Genomic DNA, 21,133 nt, shown 5'->3' with positions numbered 1-21,133 from the left:
TCCCGAAAAACTAAGTAAACCAGCGGACCCCCCCCCCCCCCTGGAAAAATTTTCTGCATCCACGCATGTATGTAGATAATTTCAATCAAGCACTTTTTTAAGTCACTATCACTTATACATTATGTGTTGCATGAAAAAAAAAGTTTGTCACATCGCTGACTCTGAATTTCCGCATGACGCTTCTACTTAATTTTATTTACGTGATCAATATAGTTTTATTCTGTGAAAAGTCATCAATAATGGGTTGTTTTATCTTTTTCTGAGTATTTTATCCGGCTTTATATGATCTTTGTACAGAGCGAACTGGCACATAAGGAAACGGAGATTAAATATAGATTAGACATGTGTTCAAAAAGGATTGTAATGATATATGCAGCCAATGACCTACTTCTATGTACTTTTATGGATTATGATTACATGAATGCATGTGTTTCCTTTTCTACTAATTGTAATCAAACCATATATAAAATAAATTCATTATAATTATCAGATTTGTCATTAAATATTTCTCAAGATTGTGCATAAAGAATGAATTTTAATCTGTGCGTTTCAGTCCTGGCTCTTTTGTGTGAAAGTGGTTATGGTAAGTTCTACAAACAACTATCTGATATCTTGGAATTGTGTTGTCTTATATATTTCTGTTTAATTTTAATATCATATCTTGGAAAAATAAAAAGCAATATCCTTTCTGTAGAAAGGTCTCTTTTAAAGCAGGTGTTTTCCCGCCAAACGTGAACGTTAAAGATAAATAAACAAATCGATTTACTCAACCGAATTTGCATAATTAGCTTATGAATTTTTATAAAGGAGAAATTGGCTCTATCTTAATAGTTTATTCACTTATTTACGTAAAGAAGAATGTATACGAAAAGATCCTCCACAGATTGTTGTTGGTTTTGAGAATCGCTGAAAAACTATCTTAAAGACTACTCTGAATTTGTACGACAGGTTCAGCTTTAATTGGAGTTGTTCGTCCGTTTTGTTTTGTTGTTGTTGGTTTGTTGTTGTTGTTTGTTTGGGGTTTTTTTGGTCTCTAGGTGGCTGGACATTCTGGTCTGATTGGACAACTTGCCCTATTCCATGTGAGGGACGATCAAAATCAAGAAGAAGATACTGTGTCACACAATTCTGCAATGGAGAATACTATCAGGTTAAGAGCTGTGAACCAAGAGACTGCTTAGGTTTGTTTGTATTTGCTTTTTTAAAATTCAATTTAATTTGCTTTTAAAATCAGACCTTATTTCAATATCTATTTTGCTTTGGATGTCAATGTGAATTTATATTATTTATGTAATACTACTTTGTACGATTGACTGACATATTCAAGCAAAACGATGTTGAATAAGGGAACATACATAAAATTTGTAACATAAATTAATACTGAAATTCAGCCAAATATTTATTTTAATCTGTACAATTAATTGCAAGTTTTAGAGCTACAAATTATTTTGAGGTTCAATAAGTTACAATGAAAAAATTAAATTAAATTAAATTAAAAAAATATTTCGTTTCTTAAGTGACGACAAGAAATCCAGCAGCTATTCGACAAAAAGAGACTCTAGCAACAACAGTCTTGCCTAACAAAGTAACAACACAGCAAAAAGTATCAAAGAGTACCCAAACCTCAGAATCGCCGATAAACACTATCCTGCTTGCTTCCTCTAGAAGGACCGTTACCGTTCCTGCGGTTAAACGTTACACTACGACCCTAAATACCAAACCTCGACCCTGGGTTGTAAATAGGTCAACATCTCACATCTCAGCCTCAAGAGACATTGATTTCCCGGATATATTCAATCGCACACAGTCTAGAAAAGAAACGTACGAACCAACTTCTTCTAAAGAAGGTACTGCAAATGGTATTTTACCATTTACTTTAGTAAATCTATTTTAGAAATATTTTTTTCCAAATATTACTTGAGAACTGATTCTGTGTAATATATACAATATATATATATATATATATATATATATATATATATATATATATATATATATATATATATATATATATATATATATATATATAAAATAAAAAAACTCCTGAAGATTATAATAAAACCGGTAGAGTTTTGAATCGGCTTTCTGTTATTTTTTATTATTTATTTACTTGTGTGGATTAATTTTACTCATTCTGGATTATATATATATATATATATATATATATATATATATATATATATATATATATATATATATATATATATATATATATGGTGTTTTTTAAACAATCTTTGCAGAGAGCAATAATTCTATCGTGATTCTAGTGGCCCTTCCCTCCATGACCATCTGTGTGGTTTTGTACACGGCAGTCAGGCTCTTCCAGATGTAAGGTATTCTTTCATTCACCGTGTGAATAATGCTGCATTGTTTAAAATAGTAGATGCCACCATGCATTTTTATAAATAAAAACTAGCTTTACAATGCTCTTTCTAAATGATGTTTGTATTAAGAGAAAAAAAGCTATGCATGTATTTAAAATATTGATCAACCTATTTCGTGGTCAACAAAAAAATACAAAATCAAAATCAAATAAGCCATTTCATATTCTTTTTGTCGCATCACAACTTCACCAAATGGTTTTTTTTTTCAGATTCAAATCGTCGAGAAGCAAAAATCTTGAGGGTGTTGATGTGAGTACATCAAACAAGGAATTGTCGCTCTCAGATTACAGGGACCAAGATCGAGAGGAGAGGGAGTACCACTATGTGTCGTACGACGAGATCAGCAAGCGGGGCTCTTATGAAAACAAATCTCCATCACAGAGTTACGTCTATGACGTCACTTGGTTATAGGAACAACGCACATAAGTAGTATCTATAGATGGGGCGCTTTTATTGATCGTTTTTGGAGGATGTACATGATGTAAACTTACCTATCGTACGTATTTATGATACAAATAACTTAAGATTTATAATCATGCATTTTGTTTAATCTATACAGTTATATTGTTTTATTCCGTGATATGCAATGTAATGTCATTTTCATTACAAATTCAAATCTTCATGCACTTATAACCAAATATTTCCTTATTTATGTAACTTTATAATGGTTTTTCCCACAATCAAACAGGCGCATCTGTGCGTTTTTTCTCTGAATAATATATCAGTTATTCACACGATAAAAAAAGTTTATTTCTAGGCAATCATACGTATTGTCAAGGAAGTATGTTTTGATCTATGTTGTTTTTCTTGATTTCATGTTTTACCAGTATTAACTGTGGTTCAAGTTCTTTCATTTCAATTGATTTTTATAGTTTCGATATATTTTTCAGATTTGAACTTAATGTCTTTCCTATTTTCCATGTGAATTTTGAATAAACCATATATAAGCCATGTTCTTCATATTTCAAAGAGCTATTTTAATGTGGATTTGCACTGAGTCATTTCATGCGTACACTGTACTTTTTGTACTTTATTCAGTTTATTTGAATAAAATATCGTAGAAAGCAAAATAAAACCAAAACGCGAACAAAACGTTTTAAATGAAGTCAAGAACGATCGCAACGCAAAAAGCATTATTAAGAAGATATCACGTAAACCATCACTGTAATAATGCAAACCAAAAACATAATTGATGTGGTTGTAATATTACCTTTCAAAAAGCGTCGTGATGCAAATTGATATTAATACAGCGATGTAGAAGGGGTTGATAGCGGTTATAACGCTATCCGTATAACGTAAAAATTCAAACTAAACAATTGCGATAAAGCAAACTTATCAATCAAATCTAATTATAGTGCAGATATTTAAGGAGTAATTACGCTTATTGGAAGGCATCTAAGGCGTTAAGAAGCACATTTTAAAACAATGAAGACAATCTTATGGTATAATTTCATGAATAAGATTAAAAAAAACAGTTTGATATAAGCAGTTAGATGGTAAAGGGTTTTTTCTAAATATATCATGTATTTTTAGGTTCCCGCTGTATTGAACTTTTGGGGGTTTCGAGCTGGCATATATGTTTGTTGTTGCATAAAATCTAACAAAGGAGTTCTTCATTTATTCTGAGAACTTTGTTCGAATTTTAAAACAATTTTTAAACAAAGAAATTCGACTTTTTTGTCAAAACTCCTCTTATTCAAACAAGATCAACTAAACGATTAATGCCATTTTGCTGCAATTAATACTTTACTGTAAAGGCAAGCCTAGAGAAAGTTAAATTTTGGGTATTTGTTCTGTGTAATATAGAAGTCGAAAAACTACACCTTTTATAATTTAATACTCTGAATTAAGAATAATATGTCTTTATATGCATTTTTAGGGTGTAATATACATGTTTAACTTATAGGATTAAAATCATTATAGGATCTCATCAACAAAATGATTACTAACTCTTTTTATTTATTTCTTACCAGGCAAGCCCCCTAAGCATACTTTAATAATTAGCTGTGAAGGAAATAAAATTAGCTATAGCATTAAATTTCTTTTCCTTCACGTAAATTTTACGTCATTGTGCCTTTACCGGGTTATCATTGCCTCCGGTTTTTTTTATCTTTTAAAGCAATAAAATACACTATAGACTCTATAATTTCTTATCAAATTTCAGTAAATAAAAATGAAAAAAAGGATAAATGAACAATTCCGTTAAAAAAATATCGTGTGTTTACTCTGGTCGCATTAGTATTCGTTGAATGTAAATTTTCATGGAGTTTGTTGTGAGTTGGTCAACGGAGTAAAATGGTCATCGAAGTGCAATGTCTAAGAAACCATTATATTAATATCATCACTTTTCACGAATTTACCTAATGAGTGTAATATGAACTTCTGTTTTCATTTGGTCTCTTGTCATTATCATCTCAAGTACATTTTTGTTTTTTAATGCCTAAACTTTTCAGCATGTTTGTTCAAAATTCAGTAGTTGAAATTTCCTCGAACGTTTGGTTTGTCATGTGATATAATATCATCTAAGTTATTTGGCCCCGTTAGGTTATACAATGTACAATCCACTTGTCGTGTTAAAACAGATGAGAAACCTGAAATCTCATTACATTTCTATACTTAGAACCTTATCAAAGCTTTTATTTTAATTTTAATTTATTTCGTACTAACAAATCCATCAATTACAGCAAATAAAGTTGTTGGGGTTTTTTTAAATCAAGATACACAATCAATCAATCACTACATGATCTTATCATTGTATGCATGATCTGTCGTCATCAAGGCCCTATTGCTACTTTATGTAGCAAGAATTAAGAAGAAATAAAATTGGAAATCTACTACATGATAACGTTTCATTTGCTGAACACTTTCCCGTCCTTTCTGAGGAAGTTGATAATGAGAAGGACACCGGCGACAGCGTAAAGCAGAAAAGATACAATACAGAACGCCCAGTTCCAGGAAAGATTGTCCAGGAAGGCCGCATAGATCAACACAGACAGAAAGATGAAGCCAGCTACAACATCAAGAAAAAAAAACGTTTGAGTTTTTCTTAATTACCTACAGACACAGCAATACAATTATTATATTGTTGTGACAAAAATATAATTTAGCAAGATTTCTAAATGTAACACTTTATGTATTGTTTTCTGTTATTTTCGAACTTATCATTTGATTATATCTTTTTGCTTGATAAAGTTGAACCACAAAAAGCAGTTTTTCTTTCGGCTAAAATTAAAAAATAAACTTATAATACTTGAAACATATTTGTGAAGAATAAAAATGAGTTCTAATTACATAGTGCATATAGGTACCTAAATATAGAACTCAAATTCCAATGCCACCTAAGTGAAACTGTATAAAATAGCATTTTTTCATACCTGTCACGAAGCAGGAAACCACAGCTGCTATGTAAATGAAATAAAGACTAAGCTTTTCTACGAAGATATATAGGACAAGAAGGACAATAGTTGTCAGGGACCCCAGGAAACCGAACACAGCAAATGTCCTAGTTGCTTCGAACCATCCTAAAATGATTAGTTACAAGTGTAGGAATATTGTTTAATATTATATGATAAGAACTTATATATTATACATCTTACATTAAAATCATTAAATAAAATATCAGAATGTTACATGCATTCTTATCTCTTTTGTATTTTTTTTTCTAAAGACATATTCGATTAATTTTGTCTTATTTATTCGAAGAAACGCAAGAGCACAAATTTAGAGTTTAAAATGTATGTATAAAATACTTAATCAATCGGACAATTTTAAATGAGTTGTCAGACATTTGAGTATTTTTCAGTATAACAATATTTTTTCCTGTTATTGTCATAGACATAACCTATTTTGATGAGCTTATTGTGTGTTTACTTACTGGAGAGATTATCCAACGTATAGTCTGTGCAGTCCGTGCCGCTACAAATTGACCACAATCCTTCATGATAAGTATCAGACTCAAACCAATACGGAGCAGAAAAAGCAACGAGATTGATTACAAACGCTGCAATTATCAAGACACAGGAAATTTTTAAAAACAGTGGAGTATCCAGAATTCTCTGTTTAACACCCATGTCTGTCCAACAGCTTCTTCCGGCAGCGTGCTATATGTCCTAACAACCGTTTGCATAACGACTGCTAAACATACACAGGAACTGAATTCCTTAAAATGCACTGTGAGTTTTTAACTAACATTGAATTCGTTATCGGAATGTCCCCTACCAGACTAAGGTCGGTGTTTTGAAGTTTATCATTTCGGGGTGTATCGGAAACGTATGCTAACGTATTGTTCTCTATATGTGTGTTCTTTGTAATCAGACTTTCTATTTGCTGTCAGTCACATTAATCAACATTGTGATTTTTGTCTCTTATCACAAATGTTTACCAACACCATACACTGACATACAAGAGACGGCTTGCTTGCTATGCAAAACTGCTGTCTCTCTTATAAATATAAGTGGAAAAAAATCATGGTTGTATTTATTTCCTTGCATGTTCTATTGTTTTCATCTAATTAGATAACTGTGTATAGTTAATAAAGTTATGTATCCCAACTCTCTCTCTCTCTCTCTCTCTCTCTCTCTCTCTCTCTCTCTCTCTCTCTCTGGCAATACGATGAAGAGAATATAGTACATAAAGGTCATTCTTACACGTTTGATTATGATATTGCAGGTAATAATTCACTTTGAATATCCTTATCTATAAGAGTAGACTTCTGTTTTCCCATTAAGGGTCTGACATTTATTTCGGAAATGGATTACAAATACACCTTTTGTTTACTTTTGATATTTTTAACAGCTTCAGGTGAGAATATATTTATACTAAAGTATTTTTCCCCTTTGGCACTTAGGAAATAATAATTGAACGATAAAAATGAGTTTTATTTATTTTTAACTATTGAAAATTTGGATCGATAGGTAATGTTTTACACTAGATTTTTAGTTTAAACACGAGTCGTCATGTAAGGTACCAGCACCAGTGTGTTTAAATGCAGTTATCAAAGATGTCATTTTTTTTCTTCTTAAAGAAAAAATTAAAGCTCGAAACGAATTAAAGATAAAATACAATACATGCACTATTATCTATGAAGGCTCATTTACGTCCACAAAGGTTTATTTTGCATATAAGAGTAACATGTTGGTAGCAATTTTTCATTCCATATGCCAACTCATTTTCAAAATTGGTTCAAATTGTTTAAGCGTCAAAATTTTATAAGATGGATTAAATCATCATTTCTTAAGGTTTTATAGCTAAAATTAGAAACAATACAAACCATTATCTTCATAATAGTAAGAAGCCCTTTTAAAGGTGGTTTACATATATCAATTGTTTTCAAAATTTTATCTGCATTTTCGAATATATAAGATAGATTAGAAAACACAAACCTCTAGTTGCAAATTTTACCGAAGGAACTATTTGTCTTTTACAGAGTTTCGGCCTTGTGAGTCTGCTAATGTGGCATTTACTCTGGGTCAGACCAACAACCTCCATCTAAGTCATGGAGAACAAATGTCTTATAACAAGGCCATCACAAAACTGTCAGCTCACTTTGATTCCCTCGGTTCTTGTGATTGCAAAAAACCAGGACTGTATGCGGTTCATTTCTTCTCTCTAGCGCACACGCAGAGTAGAACATGGATGGAACTTTATAAAAACGCGGATTACGTGTGCTTAAATTTAGGGGTTTACCACGCATGGTTTTGCCGACGCGGGAAACTCCGTGCTGCTTCATCTTAATGAGAATGACGTCATAAGCATTAGATCTCACGCGTCAACTAACACTACTCTCTATGGGACACTTGGTCAAATCTACACAACATTCACAGGAGTTTTTCTTAACCCTGAAATAACTGGTAAAACACCTTATACATATAGTTTTTACTTTGATTTTTTATCCCTTTCAAAAGAATAATTAGATTGGAATAGATGAGAAAAAATTATGAAAATGGCAAAAATAATGCATTTTACAAGAACAAAACAGATAAGGTAAAATGTTCCTTTTGTTCTCAAATTTGGGTATTTTGTTATTTTCCATGACATCTAATGATGTGTAAAATCTGTAGAGAAAAAATGCGACCTGGTAATTTTTGTACTGCTATTTAATTTGTACAGTAAACATTTTCGTTACTTACAGACACTAACTTATGATGGCCATTACCCCGTAATTTAGATAAATTAAAATAGTGAAAATTTGGCAATGGGTTATACATCAATTGGGGTTTAAATATATTTGAGGGATGTGACTGTTAATAAAAATCCTGAAAGACGTCATCATATTTGACCATTGACCTTTTTAACATGACCTTGAAATATGATGGTCATAAAGTCTGAACACTGGTGAAGGTTGTGTTCAAATTTCAGGTCGGAACACAAGTCAAATATTTTCAAATGATAGAAGGCAAAATTGCACAAAAGTTAAATGAACACCATTCAAATGTAGTTTTCAAAATTAGCAAAGTACGCCGTACCTTAACTCTTTTCTGCCTTGAGAAATTTATGAGTATGATTTATATCATTTTAATTTATTAAGATAAACGATAATAAGTTTTAACTTTAACATAATATTAGGTCTTTATTTTGAGAAAATATTTCAAATGATACATTTCATTGGTGTTTCATACTACTTAATATTGTGTACAATAGGTTGTTATTTATAGGACACGTCTACGGAAAAGACGTTTTTCCTGTGGGGCTGGACCACCATTTCCTCTCAACAACTGGAGAAATTGTAAAATACAACTTTATTATTGCCAATAGCAATACAAATGTATACAACCGTTCACGGCAGCTTTGGGTGGCATATACATTTTTCACTACTATGGACTTGCTCCAAAAATTCAGGTTTTCCTTCAAATGATAACACATCCTACATGTATTAGTTGTAAGTAAAGAGATCAACTATTCAAACATATTTCAATATCCATATAGGCTGTCTGGCTCGAACAATATCATTATGAGGAATACGTTAATTCTGCCTACGGTCACACTGTATCGGGTCTTGCCGATGCTGGGAACACCGCCATTTTGCACCTTTCTAGTGGAGACCAAGTGTACATCAAGACAAGAAACAACAGGCAAGTGGATCTGTTTGGTGCCCCGAATCAAGTCTATTCAACCTTTTCTGGAACACTTCTAGCTCCTATAGGTCATGACTCTGAAGGTAATTTACTGGCGTTGTTTTCATCTATCCTTGAAATGTTCTAGATTTATATATTCAAAAATAAAATTTTGCAGATTGACCTATTTTGCAGATTCTCGGTCAAAAATATCCTTTTCCGTTGGCCTTTCACATCATTTTAGAGGAACGAGTTTGGTTTTTGATCGCGTCTTCTCCAATCGCGGTGGAGGATACAGTCCAGTAACTGGTCACTTTACAGCTAAAGAAAGTGGAGTCCATGTGTTTCACTTCCACGCACTGTCTCGTTCAGATACTGTGGTATTGGTGGATCTCTACCACAACTACCACTACATTGACTCTTTGTTCGGTGGCTCTGATGAAGAATTTGCAACCAGAAGTAACGCCGCGGCCCTGAATCTGGTGGCTGGGGATACCGTGTTCTTGAAGTCTAAACGGTCTACCAACTCGTATTATGGTGCACCAGATCAAGTTTATTGTACCTTTTCTGGCTACAGATTGGATCTACTAGAAGAGTTAACTATCGTCGATCCAGGTGTAATAATTGGTTGAGTGTCATAAATATAAAACAAAAGAGGAGTCTCCTGAAGTCTCTTTATCTTGTACCTTTTTAGACGGAGGCTCTATGAGCCTCCTCTATTGCTACCGGTCAGCTCACATGTGACGTCGATAGTGGATTTGATGGACACCACCTAGCGGCAAAAATTGCAATATTTGTTTGGGATTCATATTTCAATATTATTATTAAAATAAATATCTTATTTGCAATTACAACAAAAAGAATTAAACACATTGCGATCAATAAACATAATTTCTCTCGAAAATTTTAGTCCATATGTCAAATTCCAAGTTAGTATGAATATGCATGAGTTTAAGAATAGCAATGGTGTGTAATCGTTTTGTGGCTATTTATACTTTTTATACAGTCAGCTTCCTGTCCGTGACGTCAAATAATGAGGATTCCTCAAGAACCATCTTGTGTTGACCGAAATATTGAATAATTATGAGATTCAATGGATAAACACGGCGTTGTTCTTAGTCAGTATCGTATATTACTTGCGCATTATCAATTAATCTCCTGCGGAGATATCTCTTTCTATGTATAGCTACACTTCCGCCCCCCGGCATCGATCCAATAAAATGATTATTTAACAAGTTGAACCACTACTGTGTGAACTTGAGTATTCCCCCAATTAAGTACAGACAACCGTGATCGTAGCATGGCACATTTTAGTTTAGTTTTACTTGACATGCATACTAAACCTACTATAAAGATAGTGAAACAAATGAATTAAACATCAAGATTACACCCTTTAACGCAACCCCCCCCCCCCCACACACACACACACACATTCAGTGTGTGCATAGGTAGAGTACCCTGACCACGTCCTGTGAAGCTTGATTAATCCTGCATTGTCTGGCCAGCGCTGTCGATTTCAAAGTAAGTTGGGAAGTCAGTGTGTTTTTGAAACCTGATAAGAGAATTTCGCGTGAAAAAAGTGTAAAAACATTTGACAGAATGAACATGTATATTTTCTTTTAAAGTGAAGAACGGGGTATTACAAGATCTACCGTGGTATATTATTTTAGATTTAGCTTTAAAGAGATATTACAGCGAATTCTCTTCATCTTGGATATTTCCCTTTTTAAACATAGTTACATAAAAGAATAGAAGTCGTGCATATACCGAAAGATTTAATCTTTTCACAGCAAAAAAAGCTCGCAATTGCGTGTTAAATATTTTCCCGAAATTCTAAATTTATATCTCTAAAATTTTGTTTACACCACAAGTAAAATCTGTACAAATTCGTAATATTTACATCCATTGCAGAAAGTCACAACGAAATGTTTACAGTTGATGCGCTAAGCTGTTGATCAAAAGGCTGAGCTAGCAATATTTACTTTTTGGACCGCATGAAATGATTAAGTCAACGGTAATTTTGAGCAAAATTGAGCAAAATGAGCTGTAGCGTCTTTTATATATAAATATTTCATCTCCATAACTTTTTGAAACGCTTAAAAATATATTTGATCACTCTACAATCGAATCGTACATTCTGCAAAAGAGAGTTTTTATTGATTATATATCATAAATTTTAGTATATATTGTGAATCATTAGGTATAGTACTAACTAACAGATTATTTTTTTGTTTTTAATTTGTTTTTGCATATTCCATAAGGGAGCATGAATATGTTAGCAAAGTAGTTTCTGTCCTGTAGTATTTAGTATTGCAAACACTTATTAATACTCGAAACCTTCTATACCTTAAAATTTGAAGAAGAAAAGCCATTATTATTCTTGGGAGTTTATTTTTATCAACTCTCCTATGCAGCTACTCTAGCTGGCAAACCGGAAGTGAAACTGTGTTTGGACCTAACCACAGATCATCGTCGCTGACAAGACCTTGTTCTCGAAAATAATCGATAAATTCGATGTAATGCATTCTGAAGCATTAAATATTATTATAGTTAAATATTTCTTGGATCCATATAATTTTCCAGAAATATTTACATCACTGATACATAGTTTGATGGAATTCATTCTATTTTAAAATATTACGCTACATGATTTATATGATGTTTTCCTAGAATTCTTAAAATTGTCGGAAAAGCCCGACAATTCATATTATGAAAATATGCGTTATTCAATTACCGATAAGAAACTACTTGGCATGAGAAATTACATATTCAATTGTTGATTTTAAGATAAATATCAATCAATGAAACCAACTCCAGTCGGTACTTCAATACTTGGAATTATTAGATTAATCTCCTCTGCAATGATGCCTCCGTCTCTCAGTACTTTCAGTACTTTGATTTATATAAATATTGAATATCTTAAATTTAAAACAGACTTATCTGAATACATGTATTAGATATTATTGGAAAATTATTTACAAAAAAGGGCTATAAAATTGCGATGTAAACATTTTGTACGTGCATATTTGGACTAGAAGTAATGTAGCGAAAGGATTACCTCGGTTACTTTACATTCAGATTTTTCAACTAGTAAAGGGTTGTTCGATTTTGAATAATAAAAATCAGTGATTTATTTACCATAAATATCATAGATGACCCAAACGTAAAGTAAAGAATCATATTTAACAGGGATGGGGTAATTGAAAGAAGTATTTGTAATTGAGTGTAATTAATTACATTTTTCAAAGTATTTGGAAGTAATTTGTAATTGAGTCTCCCTTCAATTACAAGTAATTGATTGCATTTAAATACATCCCAAAAATATCACGTATTTTCAATTACTTTTCAATTACTTTTTTCAAGTTAAAAGTTTAAAAAGGTATCATATTCAGTTCAGTTCTTCATTAACTTTCAGCTTTAAGCAGTACATTTTATCAGTACAAATAAATGTAAAGAATTATATGCATGTACAGATATATAAGGTTAACAGGAGAATGACATACAGAAGTTTATTAATTATGTTTAGGTTGCATACCTGTTTTAAATGGGCGTGTGTTTACACACTTATTAAGTGTCTCATTATGTTTGATGTGTTTATACAACATGGCACTCTAGAAAAGGTTTAATTTGTTCAGGCCGGAAGCCCTCTCATACCCAAGAACAAATATAGTATGGACTAAAAGTTTAGTATTAAAATTCTTGTTCAGAACCAAACATGAACCCAATGACAATGAATTTAGTACCCATTGTAATGTTTATATATTATTTTAAAGCAAAATCTTTAAATAATGATTTAAATGAACGCAAACCTTTAAAGACATTGCCATAAAAAAGGTTTTGTGTGTCTCAGTGCTGTTTCTAAATGTATATATTCTTAAGATATTAAAAGTAATTGAAATGTATTTTATTACATTTGTCAAAGTGATTGAAAGTAATTAATTACATTTGAAAAAACCAATGTAATTATAATTGCAAGTAATTGACAAAATTATAGATGTATTTGAAAGTAATTAATTACATTTCAAAGTAATTGACCCCAACCCTGATATTTAATTCCTAATCATACCTTCAGTTAACGTTATTATTCCTTTGGAGATTACTTTACAATTTTGAATTTATAATTGATGCGATTTCTATGTTTTTTCGTAACACGTCTTTTAACTATCAATTCACAATTTGGTATATATCTCACTTTAATCATCCCTGCGAATGATATTGTCATTTAAATTTTATACCACGTGTTTATACTTGACCCTTTCAGTTTCGCAGTAAAAATCGTGCCTCGTGTTTATAGCCTATTTCATAGAATCGAATTAAAGTCAAGTCATACCAAAACCGACTCGCACCCAAAGCGACTCGTACTCAAATCGTCAGGTTGTACCCAAAACTATGTAGTTCACTCGTACCCAAATATTTGAGTACGACTTCACTAGTCGACTCGTACCAACGGTATTTCTTTTTTTTTAGCGTTTGCTTTAAACTTTTTTTGTTTTGTATTAGTTGCATGTCTGTAGCTCAAATTCGGAAAAAATTCGGATGGACGACATTTCATCCGAATTTGTTCAGATTGGGAGCTTCCGACATGCAGCTAGTTTTGTATGTACTTAAACAGTTATATACTTCAGTAATACGCTCACATGTGAATATGTTGTAGTTCTATTTTAATTTAAATAATTAGCTAAAATAATAATTTCATGGGGGTTTGCAAAGTTTTTTAAAATTAATATATATTATAACTGGTGTCTATTTCTATATACTTCAGTAATACGGTCACATGTGTATATGTTGTAGTTCTATGTTAATTTGAATAAATCATTAACACTCAAATTGTTCCTCTCCTAATGATAAACCATTTCAGGTCTAAAAATGAATTTATCCAAACTGCGTACTGTATCCATTTGAAAGATAATTGATATGTTGTAACGTCTTCATAAAAATAATTTAAATAGTATGTAACAACTACTTTTCACTCTTTTCACTCTAATGTCAAACATTGTTTCATTTTCTACAAAATTCGCTTCAAGTATTGAAATACATTTTAGAGGTGGAAGCATTTCACATAATTCTTAAAAGAACTTATAAGGTATAGTAGTAAATAGACGTTATTATAATATCCATGTGAATATTTTCTATGTGGAGTCACAATTAGTAAACATGCTATTCTATCTAACCGTGAAATAGTTTCCGTGCTCCCTGCCCATTGTGAATAATTATCGAAACTATTCACCGCTGGTATCGTTCTTGAACTCGGAACTCGGAACACCTCTGGTGTAATCCGAATCGCTAAGTTAAATTCAAAATCCGATTATCATAATCTGTTATACTCAACAAAATCTTCGGTTTAGTAAAATACCTATTTGCTGGATATTTGGACGACAAACGAAGCAGGTGTGTTGTCTCTCTCGACAGTAATTTTTACCCTCAGCCACGCCTCCTGAAATGTCTTGGGGACAATAAACTTGATATCGTCCTCATAGCCAATAAATAATTATATGATATATCATTTCTATGTATATCTATAATTTTCCGTGTTTTTATATATAGAACATGAAAACAATTACTGTTGATTTCTCGTGGTTTCATGTTTAATAATTGCATTTCAAAAAGTTTCATTTTTAACAAAAATGTTTTCAGCAGAAAAAAATCAAGAAAATGCATTCATTGTGACATAAATGTTTATAGATTTTAATTTCAATAATAAGGCTTAAACAAAATTCACCTGTGGCAAACAATTTTTGCATTTTTTCCTACAAAATTTGGTCCCTATAAAACAACCAATCTGTTTTGATTTTTTTTCTCAAAATAGTGTTGCAAATTACTAGTAGATTTTACCTCACCCATTGTTTCGAATAATAAAGTTGCAATTCAGAAATACTTTAAAATACTCTAATTACATGATTATAGCATTCATTGATGTATATTTCAAAGCATCTTTAATGATTGGAGGTGGTTGTTTATTGGTAATATTCGCACAGAAAAATTATTTTAAATTAACTACCATAATTTTACTTTTTAATACTATTAATTTTACAAAATTGGAAATCCCCTGCCAAATTTTGAGGGATTTTTTAAGAAATCAAAACATATTAAATGCCCTGTAACTTATAAAGGAGGAAGTTGACCTAGTATTTAGTAAGGTTTATAGGGAAAGAAGAAATCCTAGGATCTAATAGATAAAGGACTCGACCTTATCTATCTTTATCCATTTTTATTTGACACGTTATTGATGACAATGGAGTTCAGTTTTTATTTTCTTCTTATATTTTTCCAAACAATAGGTAAGAATACTAAAATGAAATGATACATTTCTGCATAAAAACAATGCAATACAACATTGGTATCACAACTTTATTAAAATTGGCACTTAAAGTGCATGTCATTTGGTTATTTTAGAATACCATTATGCATCACTAAGGTACCTTTTCTGGTCAGCTTAACTTTTAATGTCAATTTTCGAGTTAAAAACAAAATACCAAGATAATGTCTAACAATTATAGAATCAAGTATCATTTCATTTCTTTTTCACCTCCTCAAAAAATCGTTATTTACTTCAATATACTGATAAGAGGTTTGCCATGAGATCTTTTCAATTATCTTGTTCATAATGAACATACATGTACAGTCCATGGTGGTTGTAACCACTAAATTTGTTTTAAGCCTAGTACTTTTTTATGCAACATTATAAATATACACAAAACTATGTCTGAACTAGATACATCTTATATTTTATAAGTAATTTTTAAATCAAACTATAAACATGCCCGTTAAATTGCCAGGTTGTTCGAATAACTCAGTCAAACTTTATTTAAGGGCTTCAGAAAAAAAGATAAAAATACCCTACGATATAGAAATCCCAACATTAATACCTCGTGCGTTTTTCTTTTGTACTAATAACAGCTTCTCAAAAAGATTCTACGAGTAAACAAAAAAAAAAACTTTGTGAAACGTTAACTTTATTCAATTTGATTATATGGTCTAGTTCTGATTAATTATGATGAAGCTGAGCAATTGTCTAACTCTCGGGTTTGATTCGTCTCACACACACAGTCCATTAATGTGTTCCAAAATGTGCTGTGCAATTGTCCGTGCGGTGCACTGCATATTAGATAACTGAATTACCCTAATGTTGCGGTCCTGTTGAAGTTTTATTACATGACGTTTTGACCTTCATGGAAGGTCCTCCACTTTTCCGATTGCATTGGATTTCCGGACAAGCCTTTAAATGATTTTAAATTGTCTCTAAAATGCTCCAGCGATCTGAGATGAGTATTTCGAAACACATTTCGAACACGCACTCCACGCTCTTTAGCAAGTACGGTTATGGTCGAGTATTTACTTACTTGCTTACTTTTTTGGACAGTAAAACATTTTAAAAAGTAGACGATAGTGGCAACGACGTAAGAACTGATGTCAAAGTTTCTAAATAATAGAATATTAAAAGAGGGGTGTTAGAAATGTTAAAACATGTTAGAAATAACGGGACTTCACACTGACGTACACTATTTTATTTGATTGGTATTACATTGTATGTTTATCATGAAAATATCCCTGAAAAAAAGTATTTCATTGTTTTCATACAGATCATGCACATTTTTTTGTTTGAAATGGTAAGTTTTGATCATTAAAAAATGGCGAGATCGCCGTATGAATTTATAGAGTATTCATTCTTTATTTTAAATACCGTACCGCGTTATTGGTATGTAAATGTTCGACATGTATCGAGACAAATAGAAGGAATTTCATTTCTTTTTTAAGTCTTTTCTCTTCCTAAACTACAAGAATTTAACAAAAAACAATTATCCATTTATTTAGCCATCAAAATCGCAAGGATTTTTGAAATATCGATATAATATTTGTTGTTTATATTGTTTTTAATATCAACTCACGAGAACATTTTCTTTCAGCGTGTGTGCATTGTGAGTTGTCTAATGTGGCTTTCACTTTGGGCCAGACCAATCATCTTTATCTCAGTCATGGAGAACAGTTGACTTATAACAAGATCATTACGAACTTGTCGGCCGAATTTGACTCTCTAGGTTCGTTTGTTTCCAGAAAACCCGGACTCTATGCTTTTCATTTCTTCTCTCTGGCACACTCAGAAAGTAGAACGTGGATTGAACTTTTTAAAAATACAGATTACATATGTTCTATATTTGGCTACACATCACATGGTTATGCTGATGCAGGAAACTCCGTGTTTCTCCATCTAAATGAACACGATACCGTCAGCATTAAATCTCATCCATCTTATGACACTACTCTTTACGGAACTGGGGATCAAATATATACGACATTCACAGGAGTTTTGTTAAACCCTGACGACGCAGGTACAAACCTAACAGCAATCTATAACATTTAATAGAACAAATGATAAAATTCTGATTTTTATCATTTAATACCATTAGTTTTACATGTATACATGTATTTCAAAACTTTCTATAACTTTAAGTGGTTTTTCATTTATTTTTCATGATGATAACTTTGCGAGTCTTTCTTCCGTACAGAATATCCATATCAAAAAGAGTCATTTTCTGTTGGGCTTAACCATCATTTCCAGACATCTCAAGGAGAACTAGTCAGATACAATAACATTATTGTAAATAGCAATGCCAATGTATTCAATACACAGACTGGAAAATTTACGGCCGCGATGGACGGGACATATATATTTCACTACCATGGACTTGCTCAGAATGATGAGGTGGGTCTTTATAAATTTTATGTTCAATATTTTTAATCACGCTCATCACAACCTTTGAATATCTGATCATTTTCCATATAGGCTATCTGGCTAGAGTTGTACCGTAATGGAGAATACGTCAACTCTGCATTTGGCCACACTGATTCCGGTTACGCCGATGCCGGTAACACCGTCATTTTGCATCTTTCAAGAGGAGACCAAGTGTACATCAAGGCGAGAAACAACTATCAAGTCAATCTGTATGGTGCCGCTGATCAAGTCTATGCAACCTTTTCAGGAAATCTTCTTGCTCCTCTAAGTCACGACTCAGAAGGTAATACAGTTTCGTGAAGTTTCTAGTTGATAGTAAAACTGTTTATGTTTTCTGCTGTGCCGATTTCCATGTTACTTCAACTTTTTTGTGAATGACATTTCTTTGCAGATTCTCGATCCGAAACGTCATTTTCCGTCGGTCTTTCGCACCATTTCACTGGAACAAATCTGATTTTTGATCGCGTCTTCTCTAATCGCGGTGGACGGTACAGTCAAGTAACTGGTCACTTTACAGCCAAGGAAAGTGGGGTCTACGTATTTCATTTTCACGCACTGTCTCGCTCGGATGCTCACATCTGGGTGGACCTGTATCATGACTACCATTACATTGATTCTTTGTATGGGGGCTCTGACGACGAATATGCAACGGGAAGTAACGCCGCAGCCTTAAATCTAGTTGCTGGTGATATTGTGTTTCTGAAATCTAGACAGTCTTCCAACTCGTATTATGGTGCACCAGATCAAGTTTATTGTACCTTTTCTGGATACAAATTAGATACGACAGAAGAATTTATCATTGGAAATCCAGATGTTGTAATTGGGCGACTGTCATTATAAAATAAATAAATTGATATAAATTTCTCTTTAACATGTTTTTCCTATATATATTTATTTATTTAAGAAAAAGATTAGGTCAATCTAGATGTTTAAAAATGGATTTTATTTTGTTGATGCGCTCCAAAGACTAATCACCTTCACCTTAGTCATGGACAGTTGTCCTACAACAAGGTCATCACAAACCCATCTGCCGAATTTGACTCACTTGGTACCTTTGTTGGCCAAAAAACAGGGCTCTATGCTTTCCATTTTTTTTCTCGTGCACAATCACGTAGTGGAGCTTGGATTGAACTATTTAAAAATACAAAAAATGTGTCTGCTATTTTTGGTCGCACGGCACATTTTTATACTGTCGCAGGAAACTCCGTGTTGCTACACCTAATAACAAATAAGAATGATATATCTAAGGGTACAAGTGTTTTTAATGTCGACAATACTACTTTTCTGTATGTTTCTATATTCATTTGAGAAAAAACAATGGCAGGAAACCTTGTTCCTTTTTGATAAAAAGAATAACTCACGACAACAATAGGTATTTTTAAATATTACCTTTTGATTTTGTTTTTCCTGAAAATTAAAAAAAACGGTTGGATCAAAAGGAATACTTGTGTCGCTTATTTCAAAATAAACATTTATTCAAAATGAAGTTGGAGGCATTATCAAAATTCATTTTAATTGTTTATGCAGTAGTCAAGAGTTTTTTGATAAGATGCTAGCAACATTTTTTGTTTTCTGCAATTATCGAATTTTAATATAAAGTTTACCATATGAAGAAGACTTATTCTTTTCAACGGAATGAATATGACAACACAGATGCATGCTTGTAGATTCTCATTGCTTGAAAATTATCATGATATTTAAGACGCAAGAACCAAATGCATGTTTATTTTGATTAATGCACTTTTCTTCTGTCAATCACATGATCTTTGTAACGTGCATTGCTATATAGACGTTTTAAGATTTGCTCTTAATTTGAAGTTACATCTAGAACAGACCAAGATTAAAAATGTTGCTAAATATATACTTGTTTTGAAGCTGCAAAGATTTACTGTATGGAACTTTTGTCACGATTGAATAAATTTAGCATAATTTCTCGAAATCATTATTTTAATATTGACAAATTTATGCAAATCTTGTTGAAGAACGATATATGAATACACAGAGTTCTTTTTTGCGTGTCATTTGTACCTTTAAAACAGTTGGTACGTATATTCATTCTTATATATCAAACTAATACGAATAGAGACAATGGTTTTGACAAAAATTGTCACATGATGCAGCGCGAGGCTGTAGAGGAGGAAATATTCGTCTCCGTTTTATTTTCGCCTCTATCGCCTTCGTTGTCCGTGGGCGAATTCAAATGTCTCATAGAATCTCTCTACAAAAACAATTGTGTCTTAGCATATTTAGAACGGGGCAAAACTGTTTGAAAATGCAGAAAGGCGAAAATTACGGAGCGAAAATAACCTTGTATACAGTAGTACAATATACATGTAGTTTTCGAAGTTTTCACGTAAAATGATTTAGTCTTACTGAAATGGTAATTAAAGAAAATTTTTCTATGCCACTGCTTCATCCGGGTTTATATGTTCGGAGATATATATAACATGCATATATCTATATTGATTGAATTCGACATCAGCCGAACCTTAAGATTCTAATCTTTTCAATAATAAAATTCTAAAATGATAAGCTTTAGAATGTAGATCTATCACAGTTTAAGAAAACACAGAATTTTCTCCAAATTATCCAACAATCGGCCCATAGAACAGCTATATTGGGGCAATTTTTAATACAGTTACGACATGCCGATGGTTGATTCATCGTTTTAGGAGAAAACCTTATAAAATATCTGAAAATAGGAATGATCAACTTTAAAAATAAATGACATCTAGATTTGGCTTAACACATGAAAGGGACAGAGATGATGCCAAAGAAGTCACATACCTACCTCTCTCTCTCTCTCTTTCTCTCTCTCTCTCTCTCTCTCTCTCTCTCTCTCTCTCTCTCTCTCTCTCTCTCTTTACTTTCTACATGGTTTTTATATAGCACGATCGGTATTACAAATTTTCTGTAGGTAAAGATAACATTAAGGCTGAATATTCTTATCAATCTTCTTGTAGATT

General features: G+C 32.2%; 2 protein-coding genes and 1 pseudogene across 2 annotated transcripts; 2 read left to right on the top strand and 1 right to left on the bottom strand.

Moving 5' to 3' along the window:
• The first annotated feature begins 65 nt into the window (after positions 1–65).
• On the top strand, positions 66–10,219 carry LOC128175521 (uncharacterized; annotated as a pseudogene).
• Positions 4,987–6,554, bottom strand: LOC128175584 (uncharacterized). Its single transcript, XM_052841374.1, has 3 exons — positions 6,259–6,554; positions 5,759–5,905; positions 4,987–5,394 (listed from the first exon to the last, which is right to left on the bottom strand). The coding sequence occupies exons 1-3, from the start codon at positions 6,452–6,454 to the stop codon at positions 5,234–5,236; spliced, it is 504 nt and encodes a 167-aa protein (XP_052697334.1). The 5' UTR covers positions 6,455–6,554; the 3' UTR covers positions 4,987–5,233.
• A 5,404-nt stretch (positions 10,220–15,623) lies between the features above and the next one.
• On the top strand, positions 15,624–19,043 carry LOC128155949 (uncharacterized). The gene is made up of 5 exons (XM_052817883.1): positions 15,624–15,714; positions 17,341–17,763; positions 17,941–18,137; positions 18,219–18,450; positions 18,559–19,043. The coding sequence occupies exons 1-5, from the start codon at positions 15,663–15,665 to the stop codon at positions 19,005–19,007; spliced, it is 1,353 nt and encodes a 450-aa protein (XP_052673843.1). The 5' UTR covers positions 15,624–15,662; the 3' UTR covers positions 19,008–19,043.
• The last annotated feature ends 2,090 nt before the right edge of the window (positions 19,044–21,133 follow it).

The sequence above is a fragment of the Crassostrea angulata genome, chromosome 1, assembly GCF_025612915.1.
Source record: "Crassostrea angulata isolate pt1a10 chromosome 1, ASM2561291v2, whole genome shotgun sequence".
Classification (NCBI taxonomy): Eukaryota; Metazoa; Mollusca; class Bivalvia; order Ostreida; family Ostreidae; genus Magallana; species Magallana angulata.
The sequence above is the reverse complement of the archived record's forward strand: the minus strand, read 5'-3'. Positions and strand labels throughout refer to the sequence as shown.

Excerpts from the sequence above, each read along its gene's own strand:
- LOC128175584 (XM_052841374.1), bottom strand. The coding sequence starts at position 6,454 with ATGGGTGTTAAACAGAGAATTCTGGATACTCCACTGTTTTTAAAAATT. Across the intron at positions 5,906-6,258 it reads TACGTTGGATAATCTCTCCA|GATGGTTCGAAGCAACTAGG; the intron begins GTAAGTAAACAC and ends TAATCATTTTAG. Across the intron at positions 5,395-5,758 it reads GGTTTCCTGCTTCGTGACAG|CTGGCTTCATCTTTCTGTCT; the intron begins GTATGAAAAAAT and ends TTGATGTTGTAG.
- LOC128155949 (XM_052817883.1), top strand. The coding sequence starts at position 15,663 with ATGACAATGGAGTTCAGTTTTTATTTTCTTCTTATATTTTTCCAAACA. Across the intron at positions 15,715-17,340 it reads TATATTTTTCCAAACAATAG|CGTGTGTGCATTGTGAGTTG; the intron begins GTAAGAATACTA and ends ATTTTCTTTCAG. Across the intron at positions 18,138-18,218 it reads GACTTGCTCAGAATGATGAG|GCTATCTGGCTAGAGTTGTA; the intron begins GTGGGTCTTTAT and ends TTTTCCATATAG.